The 21,111-nt window shown below is 43.6% G+C and overlaps 1 protein-coding gene across 2 annotated transcripts in view; it reads left to right on the forward strand.

Moving 5' to 3' along the window:
- Positions 1-21,111, forward strand: part of TNC (tenascin C) — a 163,878-nt gene that overhangs the window by 111,219 nt on the left and 31,548 nt on the right. For both annotated transcript variants that reach the window (XM_029611938.1, XM_029611936.1), the window contains 4 exons: positions 8,565-8,687; positions 9,653-9,796; positions 13,211-13,330; positions 13,782-13,925. In XM_029611938.1, the coding sequence (XP_029467798.1) occupies positions 8,565-8,687; positions 9,653-9,796; positions 13,211-13,330; positions 13,782-13,925 (531 nt within the window). The remainder of the gene's footprint in view (positions 1-8,564; positions 8,688-9,652; positions 9,797-13,210; positions 13,331-13,781; positions 13,926-21,111) is intronic.

The following is a 21,111-nucleotide window of genomic DNA, read 5'->3' on the forward strand; positions in this document are numbered from 1 at the left end:
TTGCGCGCGCCAACCCCCAATTTTATAACATGCACGCACCTGCGCGCGCATGTTATAAAATCGGGCATCCATGTGTGCGTGCTGGGTAGTGCGCGCACTCTTTCAATATCTACCCCAATATGCACTATTTGCCATTTTTGTGCACAAAACGGACTTTTGTTAAAAATTTCTTGGGTTAGTACATCAGCCTCAAAGCCAGCAAGTGAAGGTATTATGTGGTTGTTTCAGTTATGTTTACCAATTTCTACAGCAATCCATTGCAGGTTTGAAAAGAGATTTCAGTGGATTGCTGTTTTAAACAAGTGAAAATGTGTTAGTTAAAAAAGTGACCACAAATTCATTTTGTATCCTACATCCAAATATAGAGATTGAATCTTTCTTATTAAATAATAATAGAGAAGTAATAATTCATATAAGACATTGGATTTGATACTAGACATGATTTCAGATGTTTCTTTGAAATACTCCAAGTACTAGGGGACTTTAATATTCATGTAAACTCAGTTGCTTCACTACTGGCTTTTCACTTACTGAAGTCCATTAAGTCTTTTGAGTTTATAGGTATTGAATGCTCCTACTCCTACGCTGGACTATATTTCTTTATCCAGAATCTGAACACGGTATGATTCAACCATTCTTGAATTTTCCTATTAGCATCACATAAACAGAACACAGCCAGGCCCTCACCAAATACAGAATAAGGAATCACAAATTAGAAACAGAAATATGCCTTTAAAACTGAATTCTTCTTTGTTCTGCCGTCCTCTCCAGTCCCACATCCCTCCCCCTTTCTATTCCCTGCAGATATGAGGAGAGTGGGGGAAAAAAGAAAAGGGCTGGATTAGGATGGGTTCTTCTTTGTTTTGCCCTGTGCTCTGTCTACTCCTGGCTCACAACCACCCCCCATCCTGTTCCTAGAGTAGGAAGCAGAGGATTCATCTCTGCTGCCTGAGATTTTGGGTACTAGCCAATAGCGTCATCGGGGCAAAGCCTTGTGTGCCTAAGCTCATAGATAAAAGCAGCCTTGCTGATGACACCCCCTTTGGGCTTGATACCTGGGGCAGCCGCCCCCCTCCCCCCCCCCAGTCCCAGCTCTGCAGAGGGGCTTCAGGTTTGCTTCCAGGCATCCACGCTCATGCTCAGGAAGGTGCCTGCAATAGCCAACAACTTTTAATTTGCCACCAGCCTCTCTCAGCCATGCTGCTGCCCTACCCCTCCCTCCTCAAGAAGCCTTGGACTGTGCTGGCTTACTTTAACCCCAGTCCAACTCTTCTCTAGGGCCTGTCCCAGTCTTTCAGCAGCAGCACTGTGAGATACATTACACATCTGGAGAAGTAAAGCACAAAATGCATAAATATAGTTGGCTACCAGGATCAATTTACATCTATTAGATTGTGTTTCAGTATACTGTTTTGTCAAATTAGTAGACTTGTGGGTGGAAATGTAGGTTTTCATTCTTGGAATTAAACTATTTCTGTAGTTACAATACATTTCTGGGCTGTGTATTATGGGGCAATTATTTTTCATTTTAACTTAAAACAACCAATTATTGTCCACATTGCAATAGGCATGGGCATATTATTTAGCTGAACTTGAATTCATTGGTCAGAAATTGTCCCACGGATCTTCCCATCTTATGAAATCCCCCTTCCCCTCTTTTCTAACTTCTTAAAAGGAGCACATTTTTAATTATTTTCATTATTTGCAAGCAAATTTTCAGAGGGAAACCGCCCACATGTTATTTGCCAGCTATATGCTTATCTCTTCCCCAGTCCAATTTATTTACATTCTGCCTTTCAAACATTTCCAAGCAGATTCTATTCAGGGACTGTATGCATTTCCCTGTCCCCAGAGGGCTCTCAGTCTAAGTTTATACCTAAGGTAACAGAGGGCGAAGTGACTTGCTCAAGGTCACAAGGAGCAGCAGTGGGATTTTAACCTGGTTTCCCTTGTTTACAGGCCACTGCTTTAACCATGGGTTGCTCCTGCACTCCTGCTCCTGCCCCCTGCCCTCCCCGTAGAGGGGGAGGGTAATTATCAGCAGTTGAGTTTTACCTAGGTAACATCATGGAAAAATTGTCCTATGTGTGCACAGATGCTAACAGCTATGGTAGCTACAACATTTATTTTCATTCCTTTCCTTCATCAGTGCACACCAATATAACCAGATGTGCTTCAAAGACTTCTCAACATGTCTGTCCACATGGGGTAAAGGTGGCATTCTTGTCTTAACAGCTTTCAGTGCTTCTTTGGATACCAGGTTGCTGCACATTTCTGAAACATATGGACTCTTAGTAGAAAAGGCTGAACAGTGCCCTCAGTGTTCAGGGAGTCTGCTGAAAATCCTTCACTGTTATTCCTGAACAAAACATTGCATCACCATCCAAACTCACTTTGCTCCACCTTGTAATCGTACAGCTGATTTAGGGGAATTATTTAGACTAGAGAATGTTTGCTTGATTTCCTGTTTCAATTTTGTAGTTTCATTGTAATACCCATGGGTTGTTTCCCTTTGAAAATTAGCATGTGGATCTACATGAACAAACATCCATGAACCTGCAAGCTCGCCGGGCAATTTCAAAATAGCCCCTCTGATCTTTGGTCACCCTTCTGGGAACTTTTGGTATTATTTATTGAATAGAATAGCGCAACAAGCAGTTTATTACAATTAAGGCTTGTTCAAGATCCTGCTCTTCAGGAGTGTGAGGTATAATGGGAGTTTGAGAGAAAATTGTGGATGGGTGTGATAAGAAGAGAAAGTAAGGGACTGTCAGGACCTCTGGAAGCACTAAGCAAACTAGGTAGCTGGATAAACTGATCTAAATATCTTTAAGATAAGAAGCCATTTATATTCAACTGTGCGGCTGCACCACTGAATATCCTTCCAAAGTTAGCCAAATACATTTATCTGGCTACGTTTCCAATGCAGCCAGTGACTGAAATTACTCCCAGTAAGGGCTGTATATTTCTAGCATTCAATAGGCTGTAGAGGTTTGTTTTTCTACCTTTTGGAAGCAATAAAAAAATATATTAGATAATTACCCAGATTACAAAGTCTCACATTCAGATATCTATATGAGAGGAATAGACTGTCTAGACATTTTCCATACATTGACACCTGGCTGGCCTTTGTAGTAGGCATCGGGATAATGTTTTTCCTGCTAACTCCACATCTAAAGACCAGAAATCTGAAACCTGCTTTAGCAGTTGGATGACATCTCATTTTCCCTAATATTTATGATGCAGCCTTAAAATACCTATCATTAATTAATTGGTTAGCTCATGAGTTATATATTTTGAATATACCATCTGTTGGGTTTTTTTTACTCTTTATTTATGGATTTAACAATTTAAACGCAAGAATACTTGTACCAGAAAAATAGATATATGCCTGATCAAATACATGATATCTGTATGAGAGGAATAGACAGTCTAGACATTTTCCATACATTGACACCTGGCTGGCCTTTGTAGTAGGCATCGGGATAATGTTTTTCCTTCTAACTCCACATCTAAAGACCACAAATCTGAAACCTGCATTAACAGTTGGATGATATCTCATTTTCCCTAATATTTATGATGCAGTCTTAAAATACCTATTGTTAATTAATTGGTTAGCTCATGAGTTATATATTTTGAATATCCCATTTGTTCTTCAAACAATGGAAAACTGCAGATGCTTGTCCCCTAAGGCTGAGGAGAAATGTTTGCCTATAGTAGCAGATCTACAGGAATATACATGTTCCTTTTTAACATGTGCATTTTCTACTGTTAATTTGTTTAACTTTAAATTTTGTTTACCTTATTTTAAATCAGTTCAGCAAAAGAATACAAACATTGTGTCTACCAAGTATGTCCAGTATATCTAAAAATCAAAATAACCAGGCTTATAATAATAAAATATGTTAGCAGATAAGGACTACTTGGTCCACCCTGTCTCCTTGTTCTGTGCTGAGAGGACCGGTGCATCCTATTAGGTGAACTAGATGGTTGCCTTGGATGCCGACCCTTAGGGGTTGCCAAAGAGCAGCCATGTGGGGCCGCGAGTGAAGCCTATCCCGCTTGCGGCAGAAGAGATTCAGCGGGCCGTGAGCAGTGCCAATACTGCTCGCAGCCCAGAGAAACATACACTCAGCAGGCACGAGTGCGGTAGGAGCTGGGGCCAAGATGGGATGGGATGGGGGGGGGGGGGGCGGCACAACAAGTGGAGGGGCTGAGCGACGGGGGGGTGTGCATGATCAGGGGTCAGGCGCAAGGCAGAAGGCTCGCCTACGGAACCTAATACCCTTCCACCAATCCTGTGGGCTCCCACAGATCCTACTCAATCTGTAGTCTTCTCCTTCCCTTATCGTACCACTAAGGTTCCTTTGTGTCTGTTTCCAGCATGCTTAAAATCCATTACCACTACCGCTGGAAGGCTGTTCTAGGTGTTCACCACTCCTAGTGAAAAAGTATTTTCTCACAATCTGTGTGAGCCTTTCTCCCTCTGTTTAGTTTCATATGATGACTCTTTGTCTTTAAACTTCTTGTATATAGGAAATGCTACCTTCTAGTACAGGGCCAATTCCAGTCCTTAAAAGCTACAAACAGGTTTTCACAATATCCACAATGAATATGCATGAGAGAGATTTGCATGAACTGTCCTCTTGTATGCAAATGATATCTCATGCATTTTCATTGTGGATATTGTGAAAACCAAGCCTGATTGTGGCTCTTGAGGACCGGAGTTGGCTACCCTTGCTCTAGTACCTTATTGACCCCAGCTTTAGCTCCTTCAGTCTTTCTATAAATAGCTTGTAGGCCAAGCAGCTTTTTGGTGGCACTCCTTTAAATTGCCTCTACCTTGTCAATGTACTTTTGTAGATGTAGTCACATTAACTAAACCTAGCACTTGAGTTGAGGTCTTACCTACACAGAGGCAGCATTACATTTCTTTTCCCACTAATGATATTAATTAAGAGATTAAGGACAATTTTCAAATCTATTTACTCAAATAAAAAGCATTTTACCCATGTAAATTGTCCAGCTGAAAACTGCCTTCCTTCAATGTGGTTACAAGTATGCATGACCACAACACGCATAATTTTTACCTGCATTAAAAGGAGGCATTTCCAAGGTGGTGTTTAGGTCAGGACAGGAAAATCATGTGCATATGTGGCACTTTCAGCTATACACATGCACTTTTCCAGCAAAATTCTACCCATGCAAAAAACAAGTGCAGATATCTGTAAGTACTTTGTACCCATGCACCATCACAAGGCTCCTTCTCTCTTGTGCACTTACAACAGGCTCCCACTCTTTCTCTGCCGCACACAATTCCTTATACAGGTTCCTTCTTTCTCTTGTACAGACACACACCTTCATACAGGCTCCCTCTGTCTGCACAAAAATGCACCCTCATACTCTCTCTCATACACATACACACACAAAATCCCTTTTTTGCATACATCAGCTCCAAATCTCTCAGATATATACACATGTCCTCACATAGGTTCCCTCTCTTTCTCTCTTACATACAAACAGATTGACCCTCATACACACACACACATACCTACCCTCGCATATAGGCTCCCTCTCAAACAAACACACAAACACACACACATACACACACACACACACACACCTACGCCTACGCACTCTCCCTCTCACACACATATCTCTACACAAAGGCTCTTTCTCACTCTCACTGGGCTTGCTCTGTTTGCGATATACACCAGGCCTGCTCCATTCTTGGCTGCGAGTGGCATGGGCTCTGTTCGCAGCATGCTGGGGCCTATTCCATCTTTACCACAAGTGGGATGGGCTCTGTTTGTAGCACACCGGGGCCTCCTGCATTCTTTGCCATGAGTGGGATGGGCTTAGCTCCCAGCACTGAGGGCTGTATTCTTCTCACCGGGGCCTGCTCCATCTTTGCCGCGAGCAAGATAGGCTCTACTTGTGGCACGCTGCACATCTCTCCAAATTCTGTGCAAACATAAGAAATTTTGTGCAGGAGGGTAATTCTGAGCAAATTCTGTTCTGCTATAGCACAGAAACCTCCCAGGAGTAAACACTGCAGATTTCACTTCATCTCTGGTCGTACCCTTACGTCCCCACGACATTTGTGCATGTCTCATGCTTCCTTAAATTCACTTTTTTTTTTTTTTACCTTCCACTAGCACCTTTACTGGGAGGCTGTTCCATGCTTGAACCACCCTATCTGAGAAAAACAAAACTGCTTCCATATATTAAGCTTGACTTTGAGCCATTCCGGTCTCATCATCAGGACCCCCTTTTCCAGTGAGTGAGCCAGTGACAAGTTGGATGCCTAGGGAAAAGTGTAATTAGCACAGAAAATGAGATAACACCTACATGCAAATCTCTGGTGAGGCCTAATATGAAGTACCGAGTCCAGTTCTGAAGACGGGGCGGACAATGCGAAACTCTGCAGTGTTTGCAAGTTGCAAGCCAGTGTTAAAGGGGAGCTCCCTGTGGAGTTTCCCTTTGAAAATCCGGCAGCAGGTCGATGCCATGGGGAGTCTTTACTACCTGCATTTAATGAAATCTCCATACCTAATTAAGGGGGCCCATCCTAACCCCGCCCCCAGCACCGCCACTTTTCCCTGTATAGGGGAAGGGACAATTTTCAAAGGGGTTTCTTTTTCTTTGGGTAAACATGTATTATTAACCCATGGAAGTCTCTTTGAAGATTGTCCATTGTAACCTCAGAAGACTACATAGTAGAAGAGATCCAGAGGAGGGTTACCAAAATGTTGCAGAGTCTGCACCATAAATCTAATTAGAATGGTGCAGAGATTAAATCAATTATTGCACAATATGTATTAGAGACCACATTTCCATATTAATATAGTTAACCTGAAGAATGTCTACGACGTCTTACCAGACACGATAACATGCTATTCAGATCTGAATGCCTGCTTTTCTACTCTTTCTTTTTTGGCACTTGTATTTAAAGAGAAAATAAATCAAAAATTGAGCTGAAAGTCTCCAGCATAGCCCCAGAAATAATGTATACGTCTCCGAAGGAGGTTCAGGTTGTTTTTCAGTTACTTTGATTTGATTTAAAGGCCCTCTCTCTTCACCTCCGCTCCCTCCAAACTCCCTTCCTGCTGCTACTGCTGGCATTCCCAGAAAGATTTAGAGCCTGCAAGCCCCTTTGTCTCTTGCACTACAAAACAACTTTTTTCCAAACCATTTCACCCCTTGCTTTTTCTAAATACTGGCAGTTGTCCACCAGCCCTTTTAATAAGGCTTGTTTGGTTTTCTCCCTGGTTGCTAATGGATTTATCTTGTGTGGGCTATTTATTTTGAACAGCCATCAGGATTGTTTTCCTTGCAGGGAATCAGTTGGTAGGCAGATTAAGGCAGCTGAACTGAAAACTCCTGTACTCCTCATGGATGATGCAATGACTAATGAAGCAGTTCACCTTTGAATCCATTAATATTTTCATACCCAGCCGAACAATAGGAGCCATCATGAAAAATAGATAATCTCTATACAGGAATATACAAACATAGAGTTGTTTGCAGATAAGTTCCATTTGGTTCAGTTTGACTATTTGTGCCTGCCTTCTGCACTGCCACAGATCCTGTCCAATCTTTTGTCCTCTCCTTCTTGTGTCCTAACACTCATATCCCTGTGCCTCTCCTGTGCATGCTTGAATCCTGGCGCCCTTTTGGCTCTTATAACCTCAGCTGGCAAGTCTGTTCCATGACTAGCATCTTCTCAGAGAAGAAGTATTTTCTCACATTCCTTCTGAGTCTCCCTTCCTTCACCTTCATTTCATAGCTTTTCATTCCATAGAAAATACTTCCTTCTGGTACCTTATTAAACCCTGCTAGATTTTTTTTAATGCAGGCATGTATCATATCTTCCCTTTCCCTTCTTCCTATTAAATGTTAAGGTTTGTGAACAATGAAAACGTTCTTGTAGCTGAGAAAAAACATTTGTCCATTGTGTCCAGATTTCTGTTATGAAAAGAAGGATGAGAAAACCTTTAGCTTTTCAGACATGACAAGCTCCACAGCAACTCCACAGTAATGATCAATATCAGGTTAAATCAGATTTCTGTTATGAAAAATCTTAGAAGGATGAGAAAACCTTTAGCTTTTCAGACATGACAAGCTCCACAGCAACTCCACAGCAATGATCAATATCAGGTTAAATCAATTCAGCCACTCAAAAATTAATTACATTTGTCAAAATTCCCAAGAAAAAAATACTGTATTAATCATGATTCTTTTATTTTGAAATAACTTAGAAAATATGTTTCATTCTTTGAAGAGCCATGTCTATGCTAAGCTTTCTCACTTAAATTAGTTCTAAACCCACAATTAGGATAAAATGTAATGGATGTTCCAAAACAGTGTATAAAATTGTTAGCTATGAAATTGACATATGATATTATTGTATTATTGGGGGGGCGTTTTTTGGTAAACTAGAACTGTACTCTACATTCCTGGGGATTCCTTAGAGTTGAAATCTCCATGTTCATCCATTGTTGATAAATTTGAACCAGACGTTTTTTCAAATCGCTCAACTGGATATCATTTCTCTATAACAGCTTTAGGATTGCCTAAAGAAATCTCCTTCTCGGATGTCACTGACAATGCGGCCACAGTCAGCTGGTCAGCCCCCGGGTCCCCAGCAGATAGTTTCAGAATCGAGTACATTCCTATTATTGGAGGTAAGAGCTAACGGGAAGGAGCTTTAGTCTCTCATGCTACTGTCATTGACTTGGTTGCCTTGACCTGCAACTGAATAGCCATATTTAAGTTGTACTGTATGTGGAGGGTTTATCAAACTCAAGTCTTACTGACTTAGTTTTGGGCACCATCACTGTCACGAACTGATATGAGATTGCACTTCTTCTGTTAGTGGTACAGCTCTGCATGCATGTTTATTACCTTACTGATTTCTGTAACAATGACTGTTGTTTTACGGTATGTAGACTTTGAATGAAAATAATAATTACACAACAAAAACACTGGAATTATCTGGGCCTCTCTCATGTAAAGCAATGGAATTTTTAGTAGACATTCATAACTTGCCTAACAATGTCAATTACCCAAGATACCTGATGCTTTTTATAAGTCTGTATCCTATCTTAGTCTGTATCCTATCCTATCCTATCCTGCCTAGTTGAACAATGTATGTCCCATGCTATATTGTGAAACTATGAATTTTTATGGTAGATTAGACCACTTATGTTCTCCTGTATGATAAACACATGTAAAGCACGTGAATGTCTTGCAGTTCAGAAAATATCCAGTAGCCAGGTAGGCAGTGGTAACTAGGGATGTGAATGGCAGAACTTTTATTTTGTGTCATTTTTTTCAGGTTTTTTGGGGGGGCTTTGACGTTGTATTTTTGTTTCATGTCATTTCCAGGTTTTAGCATGCACTTAAAACATTAAACATGATTTCAATGGTTACGTGAGCACTAAATGGTTTTAGCATGTGCTAAAATCTGAAAATGACATGAAAGGACACAACATACATCATTAATGTTTTCATTCGTTTTCAAATGACTGCATGCATACTCCAATGGGAAGTAAGGAAAGCATTCTGTAACTTGTTCTCTTAAGTGAGTGGCCAAATGGTCACTATTCTAGAATCCCCTTTCACTTCCCATTGTTTTCTTCTACGCAAGGCATTCCTGCTTCTGTAACAGTGGATGGGACAAAGACACAGACCAGGCTGGTGAACCTGATTCCAGGTGTCGAGTACATTGTCAGCATTGTCATGGTTAAAGGGCTTCATGAAAGTGAACCCATTTCAGGAACTATGACCACAGGTATGAGACTGAAGAAGGAACCTGCACACAAAGCAAATAGACAGGAAAGTATTCCAACACTTGAGAACTGAAGAAAGCAGAGAACATGTTGGCTTCTGCAATTAGAGGCAGCTCTGAGAAACTCTTATTAAGTCACCCAATGGCTATGGTTTATTAGGGTCTGATATGGTAACCATGATTTTATAAACCCCCACCTCTCCTTCCAGAGCATTCTGGGACTTGGGACCTTGCTTTGGAAATCAAAGTTACAGTTTTTTTTTAAATGACACATTTCATTGCCATTTATAAAGTAGAATTTTCTCAAGACGGTATCCCTGTAAAACAAAAGCTTACCACACCTGTTCTTAAACCATGCTTTTCTGAAAATGTTTTCGTTTTCAAAAGTGTCCTGACAGGTAGCACAAAACATGGAAATACTTGCTGTCTGAGGTTCTTCTGAATAAAAGATTAGAAGTTGTTTTTTTTTTTTTTAATTTCTCTATTAAATTTATTACACATCTGATCGAAAGATACTCCAGGCGTGATACATTATAAAAATACTTCCTCTATAGGAACACAAGTTCAGACAATGTCAAACACACAAAAGAATAACTAGACATGCAAAATGCAATTGCATATATAAGACAATCTGCTTAATATACAGAGAATACAATGATCTAATTAGAATAATTTAGTGAACAATCTGGATGAAAAAGGAGTTTACAAAGGTAGAATGGCTGAATCCAGTTAAGTAGATTTTCAGCTAAAAGTATATGCACAATGATTATACTTTTAACCTCAATTTTAAAAAACAGTATTCCAGGAGGGCTGGAGGGAGAAGGGGTTTTTGTAGATATGGTCAAAATTACAAACTTATTTAATTTTCAGAAATGTCTGTGCATTTTGCACCATCATTTCAGATGAGTAAATATAAGAAGCCAAAATTCATACACAAAGTACGCAGCTATCTAGTTTTTCAAGATGAGCTGGGTTTGTGTGGGCTAAAAAGTAGATGCCTTGAGTGCCTGTTAGGCCCCTTACTGAAAATGAGCCTCTAACTGTCATTGCACTATATTGTGTAATCAATATTCAAAGGCTTTGCCCAGCTAATTTTTGGAGTTAGATAGACAAAAGCCAAGATTTGAATATTTCCTTCTCTCTTCTCACCTCCCATTGGTGAGCAGATAACTTTTGTGTGCACAATAAATTGAGTGCACAAAGTTTATTCAGATAAGAAGGGGCAGTGCTGGGGCTAAATTTTAGCTAGTGAGCGAATATATGGAGTAATTTTCAAAGGAGTTACATGCGTAAAAGTAACATACTATTGTAGCAATTTTCAAAAGCCATTTACCCACGTAAAGTGCACTTATGCGAGTAAATCCTATGGACAATTAAATGGAATATATTGTAGCAATTTTCAAAAGCCCACTTAAGTAAAGTGCATTTACACATGCAAAACCCAGTTTTACTCAAGTAAATGTTTTTTAAAATCAAGCCCATAGTGAGCGCTATCCGGCTGAAGTTACATGCATAAGTCTGGTCAGAAAAATACCTGTCCTAAAGTTATCCCCAAGTATTTTTAGTGGTAGACTTATCCACATAAGCCCCACTAAATATCTGAATAAAGTTACATGCATAATTTTACTCAGAAAAGTATTGACCAGCTCTCTTAATGTCAAATTCTGTGCATTTTTGGCAATAATCTAAAAATCCTTAGCTTTATAAAATCCAATCCTTAGGAAACAACAGATGAATGCCCTCGGCCACAGGTTATTTTCTGGTTGATTAATATTTTGTTTATAATACTGCTTGATAACAAACCTTGCAAGAGCAAGCCAGAAAGCTTACACTGGAGACTTGCTCAGTGGCCCATAGTTGAAGAGTAACTAAATCATAGTGATTACATTGAGGAGCAAAGGGGTAGATTTTACAAATTTGCGCACACGCATACTTTTGTTCGTGCACCAGGCACAAACAAGAGTACACAGGATTTTAATAGATACGTGCGTATCTGTTAAAATCTGGGATCGGCACGCGCAAGGCTGTGCAAAATTGGCAGCCTGCGTGCGCCGAGCCGCGCAGCCTGCCTCCATTCCCTCTGAGGCCGCTCCGAAATCGGAGCGGCCTCAGAGGGAACTTTCCTTCCACCTCCCCCCAACTTCCCCTCCCTTCACTTACCTAACCCACCCCCCCAGCCCTATCTAACCCCCCCTACCTTTGTTGTACACGTCACGCCTGCCCGAAGCAGGCGTAACTTGCGCACGCCGGGCCGGCTGCCAACGCACAATTCCCAGGCCCAGGAGCCATTTTGGAGGCCTCGGCCACGCCCCTGAAATGCCCCTGGGCCGAAACCATGCCCGTGGCCCTGCCCCAAATGATGCGCCGCCGCGACACGCCCCCCAGGAAAGCCCCGGGACTTACGCACATCCCGGGGCTTGCGGGCGCCGCCAAGCCTACTCAACACACAGGTGCACACAGGAGGTACTTCGGCCAGGTTGTCGGGGGGTACGTGCGTGTCTTACGCGCGTACCCCTTTGAAAATCTGTCCCAAAGTGAGTTTAGATGATGATGCAATGTTTTACTCACAAAAAACAAGGTCAATGAGTAACCAGAGAAATGAAACAATTTTTGCTTGACTCTCTTATAACGTTAATGAAGCAGAAAGGCTAACTGAAAATGCAAGCATTATCTATATCAGAAAGCAAAGGAGGTAAATAAGTAAATAAGTAAAAAAACAAAAAACAAAAAAACAATGGAAGCCTGTGTTGCATGTACATGACAATAAACCTTCTTAAATCCCAAGAGAAACACTGGTACAGTTATACATAGGTCTAGAACAGATATTGGCACAGAAATACAACACAAGTTTAATAAACATGATACAAGGGAAGCACAACCCTAAAAGATAGACTAAGGTTAAAACCTAGGCCTCAGTTTTTACCAAGAGAGCAGGTAGTATAGTGCCCCATCTAAAAATATCCCATGCTTTCCAGAGACTTCATGAAGGCAATGCTGATAAAACAATACAGATTTCGTTGTCATTTTGGTGGCAACGTGCATGCTTATTATTCACTGTAGTCCTGAAATAACAAGCTGTAAGTACATTAAATTTTCTGCCAAAGAAGAAAAGGCAATATCAGAGACCAAAAATAAAAAATTTTCCAGAGAGTAGAGGATCTAGTCCTTTCAAGCCAAGTGGCCATAAGCCCACATGCCTGAAAATGTCACTAGAAGTCCCCAGATTTGAATGCAAAATACTGGGAAGTTGCAGCAATACTAGGAATTCACAACAACAAAGTGAGGATTCATCTATCATCACCTCCTTATTTTAATATTCCTTTTATAAATCTATAAACAAATGATTGATCAAATAAACCTCTGCCTATTCTCGAAATCTCTATATTTTCTGTCTTTAAATAATCATTTTCCTTCCAGATCTGGACAGTCCATCAGGCCTAACGGTAGTGAACATCACAGATTCTGAAGCTTTGGCCCTCTGGCATCCAGCCATCGCTTCTGTGGACAGCTATGTACTTAGCTACGAGGCTGAAAATGGTAAGACAATGCGGTGGCCATTGTGCTCACAGTCCTCCACAGCATCCGAGGGGGCATCCTTAGTCTTCATGTGGGCATGTGCGTTTCTGAAGAGGGTCGGGGTGGCTTCCTCCCTTGGGATTCGGAGGAATGAGGCATTCTGGTCTAAGGAATACAAGCATCCAAAGAGCTGAGGCTTGCCCGGCTCTTTTACAGACGATGGGTCTGGATATGCAATTTCTTTTTTTTTTTTTCAGATTCATATTGTAATTTAAGTACCTTTTGATGAAATAGAAAACCTCATCAAGAGATGTTTGAAAATAAATCCATATACTGAAGGTTATTTTTTTCTAAAAGTTTTATCTACTTTTGTGTTTACAGCAGGTAGTCTGATTCACAGTATACATCTCTTAGGGATCTAGAAAATACACCGAAGGAATATACGTTTTACCCATTTGTGTCTTTTCTACAGCTCCAGGAGTAAGTGAGACAATTTCAGGAAACATTGTGGAGAGTGAGATTATTGGTCTTCAGCCTGCAACAGAATATATATTGAGGATCTATGCAGTGAGAGGACCACACAGGAGTGCAACACTATCCACCAAATTCACAACAGGTACAGTATGGATTCCGTTTGTATCCATAAAATGGTGAGGGTCTGGCATGGTCAGCAGGATGAGAACCAGTCTGTTCTGATAGTGATCAAATAAGAGTTTGGGTCAAGCAGATGGTGTAGTGGACCTGGGTCCAGAGGCTAACTAGGGCAAATCAGCGTCTGTAGCTGAACAGGGCTCTCAACCCCTGAAGATCCCTCAGTGACACCCATCTGACTGCTATTTGGTTTTTGCCCACCTCTCAAGTACCAAAAAATGGATTCACATCATAGTTTATTCCAAACGACACAACTTTTATTGTTCTGAAAAACCAGTAGTCAGGGAATAAAATAGAGTAGCATGGATTCACTGATTAAATCAGGACCATAGGCTTGAACAGCTAAACTGAGGCAATTGCAAAAAGACAGAGAAATGGTACAGGCATAAAAATTTCCGCAACTAGTTACAAAGTCCCCCTTATTAAAAAAAACCAAAACAAAAGCACCAAATCACATTTACAAACATCTTCCACCATTTCCTCTATTCCACAACTGAAATGGTCATCAGAAAGAATGAATTCCCACAATCCACATTACTTTCCCCATCCACTAATTCCCATTCTCTATGAGAGACCATCAAGTATACATCACAATATTTCAGTACTCTGTACTTGTTATACAGTATTGCTTCTCCAAAGATCAAGAAACTCTGGATTCTCCAGAATCTCATCTTCTCAGCTCTCATATAAGTAACATTCTTGAACTTCTCTGGTCTAGAGGCTATCACCCTTCCAAATTTCTCTGCTGCTACTCTTCTCTCCCCAAAGACAACTCCCCCAATTTCACTTTTACCTTCAGGACTGAGGTTGGGCCGCTGAGGTTGGGCCGCTCCTTCCTTGTGAGGAGAACTGCCTGCCGCCTTGGGGCTTTCCCCCTGAAGGGCCTCTCTCAAAGAGAGGCAGCCCCAAGCTGAATCCACTCCCCAGATGGGTTCTGTCCAGCTCCTCCTAATTCATGATGGCAGCTGACTTAATTCCATGCCAATATCCTAAAAAACCCATTTTACACTGAGGAACAAAACTGCCTCTACAAGATCTACAAGATGGTGAAACCCATCCTTAAAAAACCTAGCCTTGACCCTGCTGTTTTAGCCAATTTCAGACCTATCTCTAACCTCCCATTCCTATCTAAAATCTTGGAAAAACTAGTCAACTCTCGACTCTCTGATTACCTAGAACAACACAACATTCTTCCCTCCACACAATACGGCTTCCGTAAAAACCTTAGCACTGAAAAATTGCTCCTATCCCTGACTGACACCATTATCAGAGGATTTGACTCTGGAAATTCATTTCTTCTCGCCAGGTTAGACATTTCCGCTGCATTTGATACCGTTAACCATTACACACTAATCAACATTCTCAGTAACATCGGAATCTCCGGCACCGCCCTCTCCTGGATCAAATCATACTTACAAGATCGTCACTACACAGTTTCCACCGGCATTAATGAATCTGACCCAATAAACCTTGACTGAGGTGTTCCCCAAGGTTCCTCCCTATCCTCCACTCTATTTAACATTTACATGCTCCCCCTTACCACCCTCCTCACCAAGCTTGGCGTAAAACACTTTATCTACGCAGACGACGTTCAAATTCTTTTCCCCTTCACCGACTCCCTCCAATCCGCTCTTCAAAACTGGGAATCATGCCTGACTGCTATCAACCAGCTGCTCACTGACATGCACCTTGCTCTTAATCCACAAAAAACTGAACTCCTTATCATTTCCAACAAACATCCCTCTCCCGCCATCCCCTTTGGGTACTCCACCACGTCATTCCCCTCCCACACCCGTAGCCTTGGTATCCGTATTGACAACCAGCTCTCTCTCAAACCCTTCATTAAATCTATCCTAAGTGACTGCTACTTCAAACTACAAACCATCAAGAAACTCAGACCTCTCCTATACTTCACTGATTTTCGTACAGTACTACAGTCTATTATATTTTCCAAAATAGACTACTGTAACTCACTCCTCCTTGACCTACCTGCCACACACACCAGACCATTACAACTCTTGCAGAATGCCTCAGCATGCATCCTTACTAATGCCAGAAAACGTGACCACATTACCCCTACCCTCATCAAACTCCACTGGTTGCCAATACAATCTCGTATCCTTTTCAAAGTTCTTTCCCTTATACATAAAAGCATCAACAATGAAAACACTGCCTGGATAAACCCCCCTCTAATTCCTCGCACCTCCACCAGACCAACTCGTCCTGCCCTCCAAGGAACTCTCCGTACCCCCTCTATCAAATCCACCAAACTAACTACCACAATGAAGAGAGCGTTTTCACTGGCCGGCCCCACACTATGGAACTCCATGCCCCTAGATTTACGCACCGAGTCTTCCACTCCTAAATTTAAAAAAAAGCTAAAACCTGGCTGTTCCTACAGGCCTACCCTTCATGCGATTTCCACCCGCCTGACCACCCACAGAGCTGCAGCTAGTACCACCAATTTGAATTACCTATTACAATATTCTACCACCTCCCCTTGTGTCAACAATTATTTAAGCTTCTCTTGCTGTCCCTCCCTCCCCCCCCTGCTAAAACTATGGGGTAGATTTTCAGACGAGCGCGAATAGCCTACTTTTGTTTGCGCTCCAGGCTGGATTTTAGTAGATACGCGCGTAGTCGCGCGTATCGGCTAAAATCCTGGATCGGCGCGCGCAAGGCTATCGATTTCGTATAGCCTGCGCGCGCCGAGCCGCGCAGCCTACCCCCGTTCCCTCCTAGGCCGCTCCGAAATCGGAGCGGCCTAGAAGGGAACTTTCCTTTGCCCTCCCCTCACCTTCCCCTCCCTTCCCCTACCTAACCCACCCGCCCGGCCCTGTCTAAACCCCCATCCTACCTTTGTCGGGGGATTTACGCCTCCCGGAGGGAGGCGTAAATCCCCGCGCGCGAGCGGGACTCCTGCGCGCCGGGCCGCGACCTGGGGGCGGGTACGGAGGGCGCGGCCACGCCCCCGGGCCGTAGCCACGCCCCCGTACCCGCCCCCAAAACGCTGCCGACACGCCCCCGAAACGCCGCGACGACCGGGCCCGCCCCCCGACACGCCCCCGACACGCCCCCCTCCGAGAACCCTGGGACTTACGCGAGTCCCGGGGCTCTGCGCGCGCCGGGAGGCCTATGTAAAATAGGCTTCCCGGCGCGCAGGGCCCTGCTCGCGTAAATCCGCCCGGTTTTGGGCGGATTTACGCGAGCAGGGCTCTGAAAATCCGCCCCTATATCTGTTACACTACTCTGTTAAGATTTTGTTCACTCACAAATCCTGTAGCACTCTTTTGCCTTCCCAGATACTCAATCATTCTATGGACTCTGTTTCTAACCAAATTATGGTGTATATATGCCATTGAATCCTGTAAATAGTTTCTCAGTTATCCAGGTTATCTTGTTATGGTTAGTTATTGTACACTTTGTTCCTGTTCTATGTAATGGCGTTGCCAATTAGTTATAAGTTATATGTAAACCGATACGATGTGCAAACGGCTGTCGGTATATAAAATTCTCTAAAAAAAATAAATAAATAAATCTAGTTTCCTACCCTGGGAAACAGTGTAAATGCATCAAGCCAGACTCACCATAAAAATCTGCCATTTAACGCTCATTACGAATATCACACCCTTAAATTCCAAGTAACCAGAAAAGACAATGGGGCCGATGTAGTAAGACCCACAGTGAAATCAGCACTAGTTGTCAGCGCGTATTTTTTTTAGAATGTGCAACAAAAGCATACACCTTCGCAGAATGCAATAAAGGATGCACATGCAAATGAGATGCATGTTGAAAATGCACGCAAAAGTAAAAAAAAAAACACGTGCAAAAATGCGCACAAATACATGCGGTCAAGGCCCTATGCAATAAACCATGCTGAAACCTGCATTAATGTGGTGATCCGCGAGTAATTTTTATAAAACAGTGAAGACGTAAGTGGTTCAGGAGTGGAACTGAAGGTGGGTAGAATAATGTCTAATCCCTTCATGTTCCATTTCTATCTGCGTGGCAGATGTACCAGCAGATACTAGCAGGTGGTGAATGCAGCAGAGATTTCTACAGCTGACCCACAAATTTGTTCCAAACATCCGGAAAAAGGGAAGGTAATCCATGATTACTCCACAGTAATCTGGTCTCTAGACGTGCTTTAACTTAACTTCAGTCCTGACCCAGGTGCTAAAAAACCTGCTCTAACTAATGCGTGGCTCCCTACATAGACCATGAATCGTTAATGGCCTCGTTTGTATGCACTCACGCTAAACCAGCCGCACATTTTAAAGCGGGTTTATGCGCATGTATTTCCCTCTCTGAATACGTTAATACATTCCCACAAGCCTACCGTAGGAAAACACATGCAAAAACCCACGGCAGCTTTAACGCTGCTTATTACATCAGTTTCAAACAGGCCTATCCAGTACCGAGCGGTAGGAAGAGCTGCGTTAGTGCCTACGGCACCCGCGGTTACCGCCCGCACAGTGCAGCTCACCTACCGCTCGATCCTGAAGCCTAATTATATGTAAATGTAAGCCGCGTCCGAAAAGCCTTAGGCCCGCGCAACCCAGGATACTGGATAGAGCGCCTATACAGGATCCTGGGTGCGCGGGCCTAAGGCTTCACGCCACACTGGTATCTGTCATTTCAAATGTCATTTGAAATGACAGATACCAGGAAGCAATGGCGGCGACAGCGCAGAAGCAACGGCGAAACGACTTTTCAGTGTCTCCCTTCCTCTCGGAGCAGGGCGCGAAAAGCCGCCTTGCTCTGGGAGGAGGGGGTACACTGACAGCGGCGAAGCTTTCCCCCAGCCCGGACACCGGCGAAGCCAGAAGACAGCGGCGGAGAAACGGCGAAACGACTTTTCAGTGTCCCCCCTCCTCTCGGAGCAGGGCGCGAAAAGCCGCCTTGCTCTGGGAGGAGGGGGGACACTGACAGCGGCGAAGCTTTCCCCCAGCCCGGACACCGGCAAAACTTGCTGTTTTGCAGCCATGAGCCATGAGCCACGAGCAGGAACGCGAAGATCTGGCTCCGATAGCTCCTCCCGACAAGATGGCCGCCTGCACGGGGAAAGAGTACAATTGGCCGCTGAAGACGTGACGTCTTCAGCGTCGTGACGTCACGTCTTCAGCAGCCAATTGTACTCTTTCCCCGTGCAGGCGGCCATCTTGTCGGGAGGAGCTATCGGAGCCAGATCTTCGCGTTCCTGCTCGTGGCTCATGGCTCATGGCTGCAAAACAGCAAGTTTTGCCGGTGTCCGGGCTGGGGGAAAGCTTCGCCGCTGTCAGTGTCCCCCCTCCTCCCGGAGCAAGGCGGCTTTTCGCGCCCTGCTCCGAGAGGAGGGGGGACACTGAAAAGTCGTTTCGCCGTTTCTCCGCCGCTGTCTTCTGGCTTCGCCGGTGTCCGGGCTGGGGGAAAGCTTCGCCGCTGTCAGTGTCCCCCCTCCTCCCAGAGCAAGGCGGCTTTTTGCGCCCTGCTCCGAGAGGAGGGGGGACACTGAAAAGTCGCTTTGCCGTTGCAGTCTCCGTGGCAGCCCCAGTCCGGACATCGGAGGGGGGCTGCAACGTTTTTTGCGCTTTTTTTTTGGCTTCGGGAGTAGGGGAGAGGACTGGGGCTGCCACGGAGACCGGCACCCATGATCGCGGCCGGGGCAGGTGAGCGGGGGCTGGGGGAAAGCTTGCCACCTACCCTTACCCATGCCTCTACCGCCTGGGTCAGGGTAGGCGGTAAATTTGCAGGTTAAACGCGCGACAAAACGGCAGGGAAAGGTAGCGATAGTCGGGGCGCGGGTTACGGGATGCTAGGGGAATAGCTAATTGGCTCGTTTGCATGCAATATCGAGCTAATTCGCTCGTTTGCATGCAATATACATGCCGCGGGCGGAAGGGGTTGCCCGGGGAATTTAGGACGCGGTAGGAGTAGGTTAAAGGGGATTCGGGATCGCAGGAAGGGCTAACGCGGCCGGAATGTGAGTTAGAAGCGGCTTAGGAGCAGGGTAAACGCGGCCGCACTTTACAGGATAGGCCTGAAAGTTTGGTTTTTTTCTGCAGTTTAGTCATACTAAAATAAAGAATCCCAGGCAGTCTCCCATATCCAGAATGATTTCATGATCTCCTTAATGACAGAATTGCTATGGCGGTAGAATCTTTTCATACTGATTCTGAAACTTGGCTTGGGAATAGGCAGATTATTACAATATTTCACTGCTACAGTAAAATCCCAGACAGACCTTACGGTCTTATAGTTACAACATATCTCAGTCATGCCCTGCTACAAGAATTTGAATTATTGGTGAAAAGTGGCAGCGACAGAAAACCAATTAATATAATATGAAAAGGGTATCAAAACAGTCTTAATATTTAATAAATGCAAAAAAAGCATGAAAAATATATCTAATAAAAAAGGTAAAAGGAGCTCTAAAAACCTGACGACCATGTTTCAGCAAAATATGCCTGCTCAGGGGTTAAAACTTATTTATTTATATTTGTATATTGACTATTATATTTACTGTATTTTTGATGCTATGAATGTTTTTATTTTTAATGTTCATGGGTTATAAATATTATTTACACTGTCAATATTTCTTACCCTTTTTTAAATTACTACATTTATGGGTTTTCTGTTGCCACCACTTTTCTCCAGTAGTTCCTCCTCCTGTTGCTGGATTTTTGCCTCTCCTTTTTGCTACATGAATTTGAATCCCAATGCTGCCATAATGAACAAGAGCCATTAATATAAGAATTAAAACATGCAGACCCTATCGACCAAATTTTTACACGGCCACGCCTGTAAAAATCGGTACTAACGTGTGTGACCGGGCCCTGCGCTTGCCGCGTGCATTTTCAAAAGGGCCCGGCCACACGCACAAGTGCCGATATGCGCACAAGTGGCGGGCCCTGAGAAAGGGCCGGGCCGGGGGGCATGGTCTAGGCAGGGAGGGGCGGGGTGGAGGCCACTGTCCCGGGGAAGCGTGCGCCGGCAGTTGGGCTGGCGCACGCAAATTGCTTCTGCTGCAACGGAAGAGTAGGTAAAAAAAATTAAAACATTTCTTTTACTTAGGTAGGGGGTAGGAGACGGGGTGGAGAGAGGAAAGGGTAGGAAGATGAGGAGGGAGGTAGAGAGCAGACTGGGAGGGAACTGGGGGAGGCGCCGACCGC

Source organism: Rhinatrema bivittatum, chromosome 8 (genome assembly GCF_901001135.1).
Source record: "Rhinatrema bivittatum chromosome 8, aRhiBiv1.1, whole genome shotgun sequence".
NCBI classification, from domain to species: domain Eukaryota; kingdom Metazoa; phylum Chordata; class Amphibia; order Gymnophiona; family Rhinatrematidae; genus Rhinatrema; species Rhinatrema bivittatum.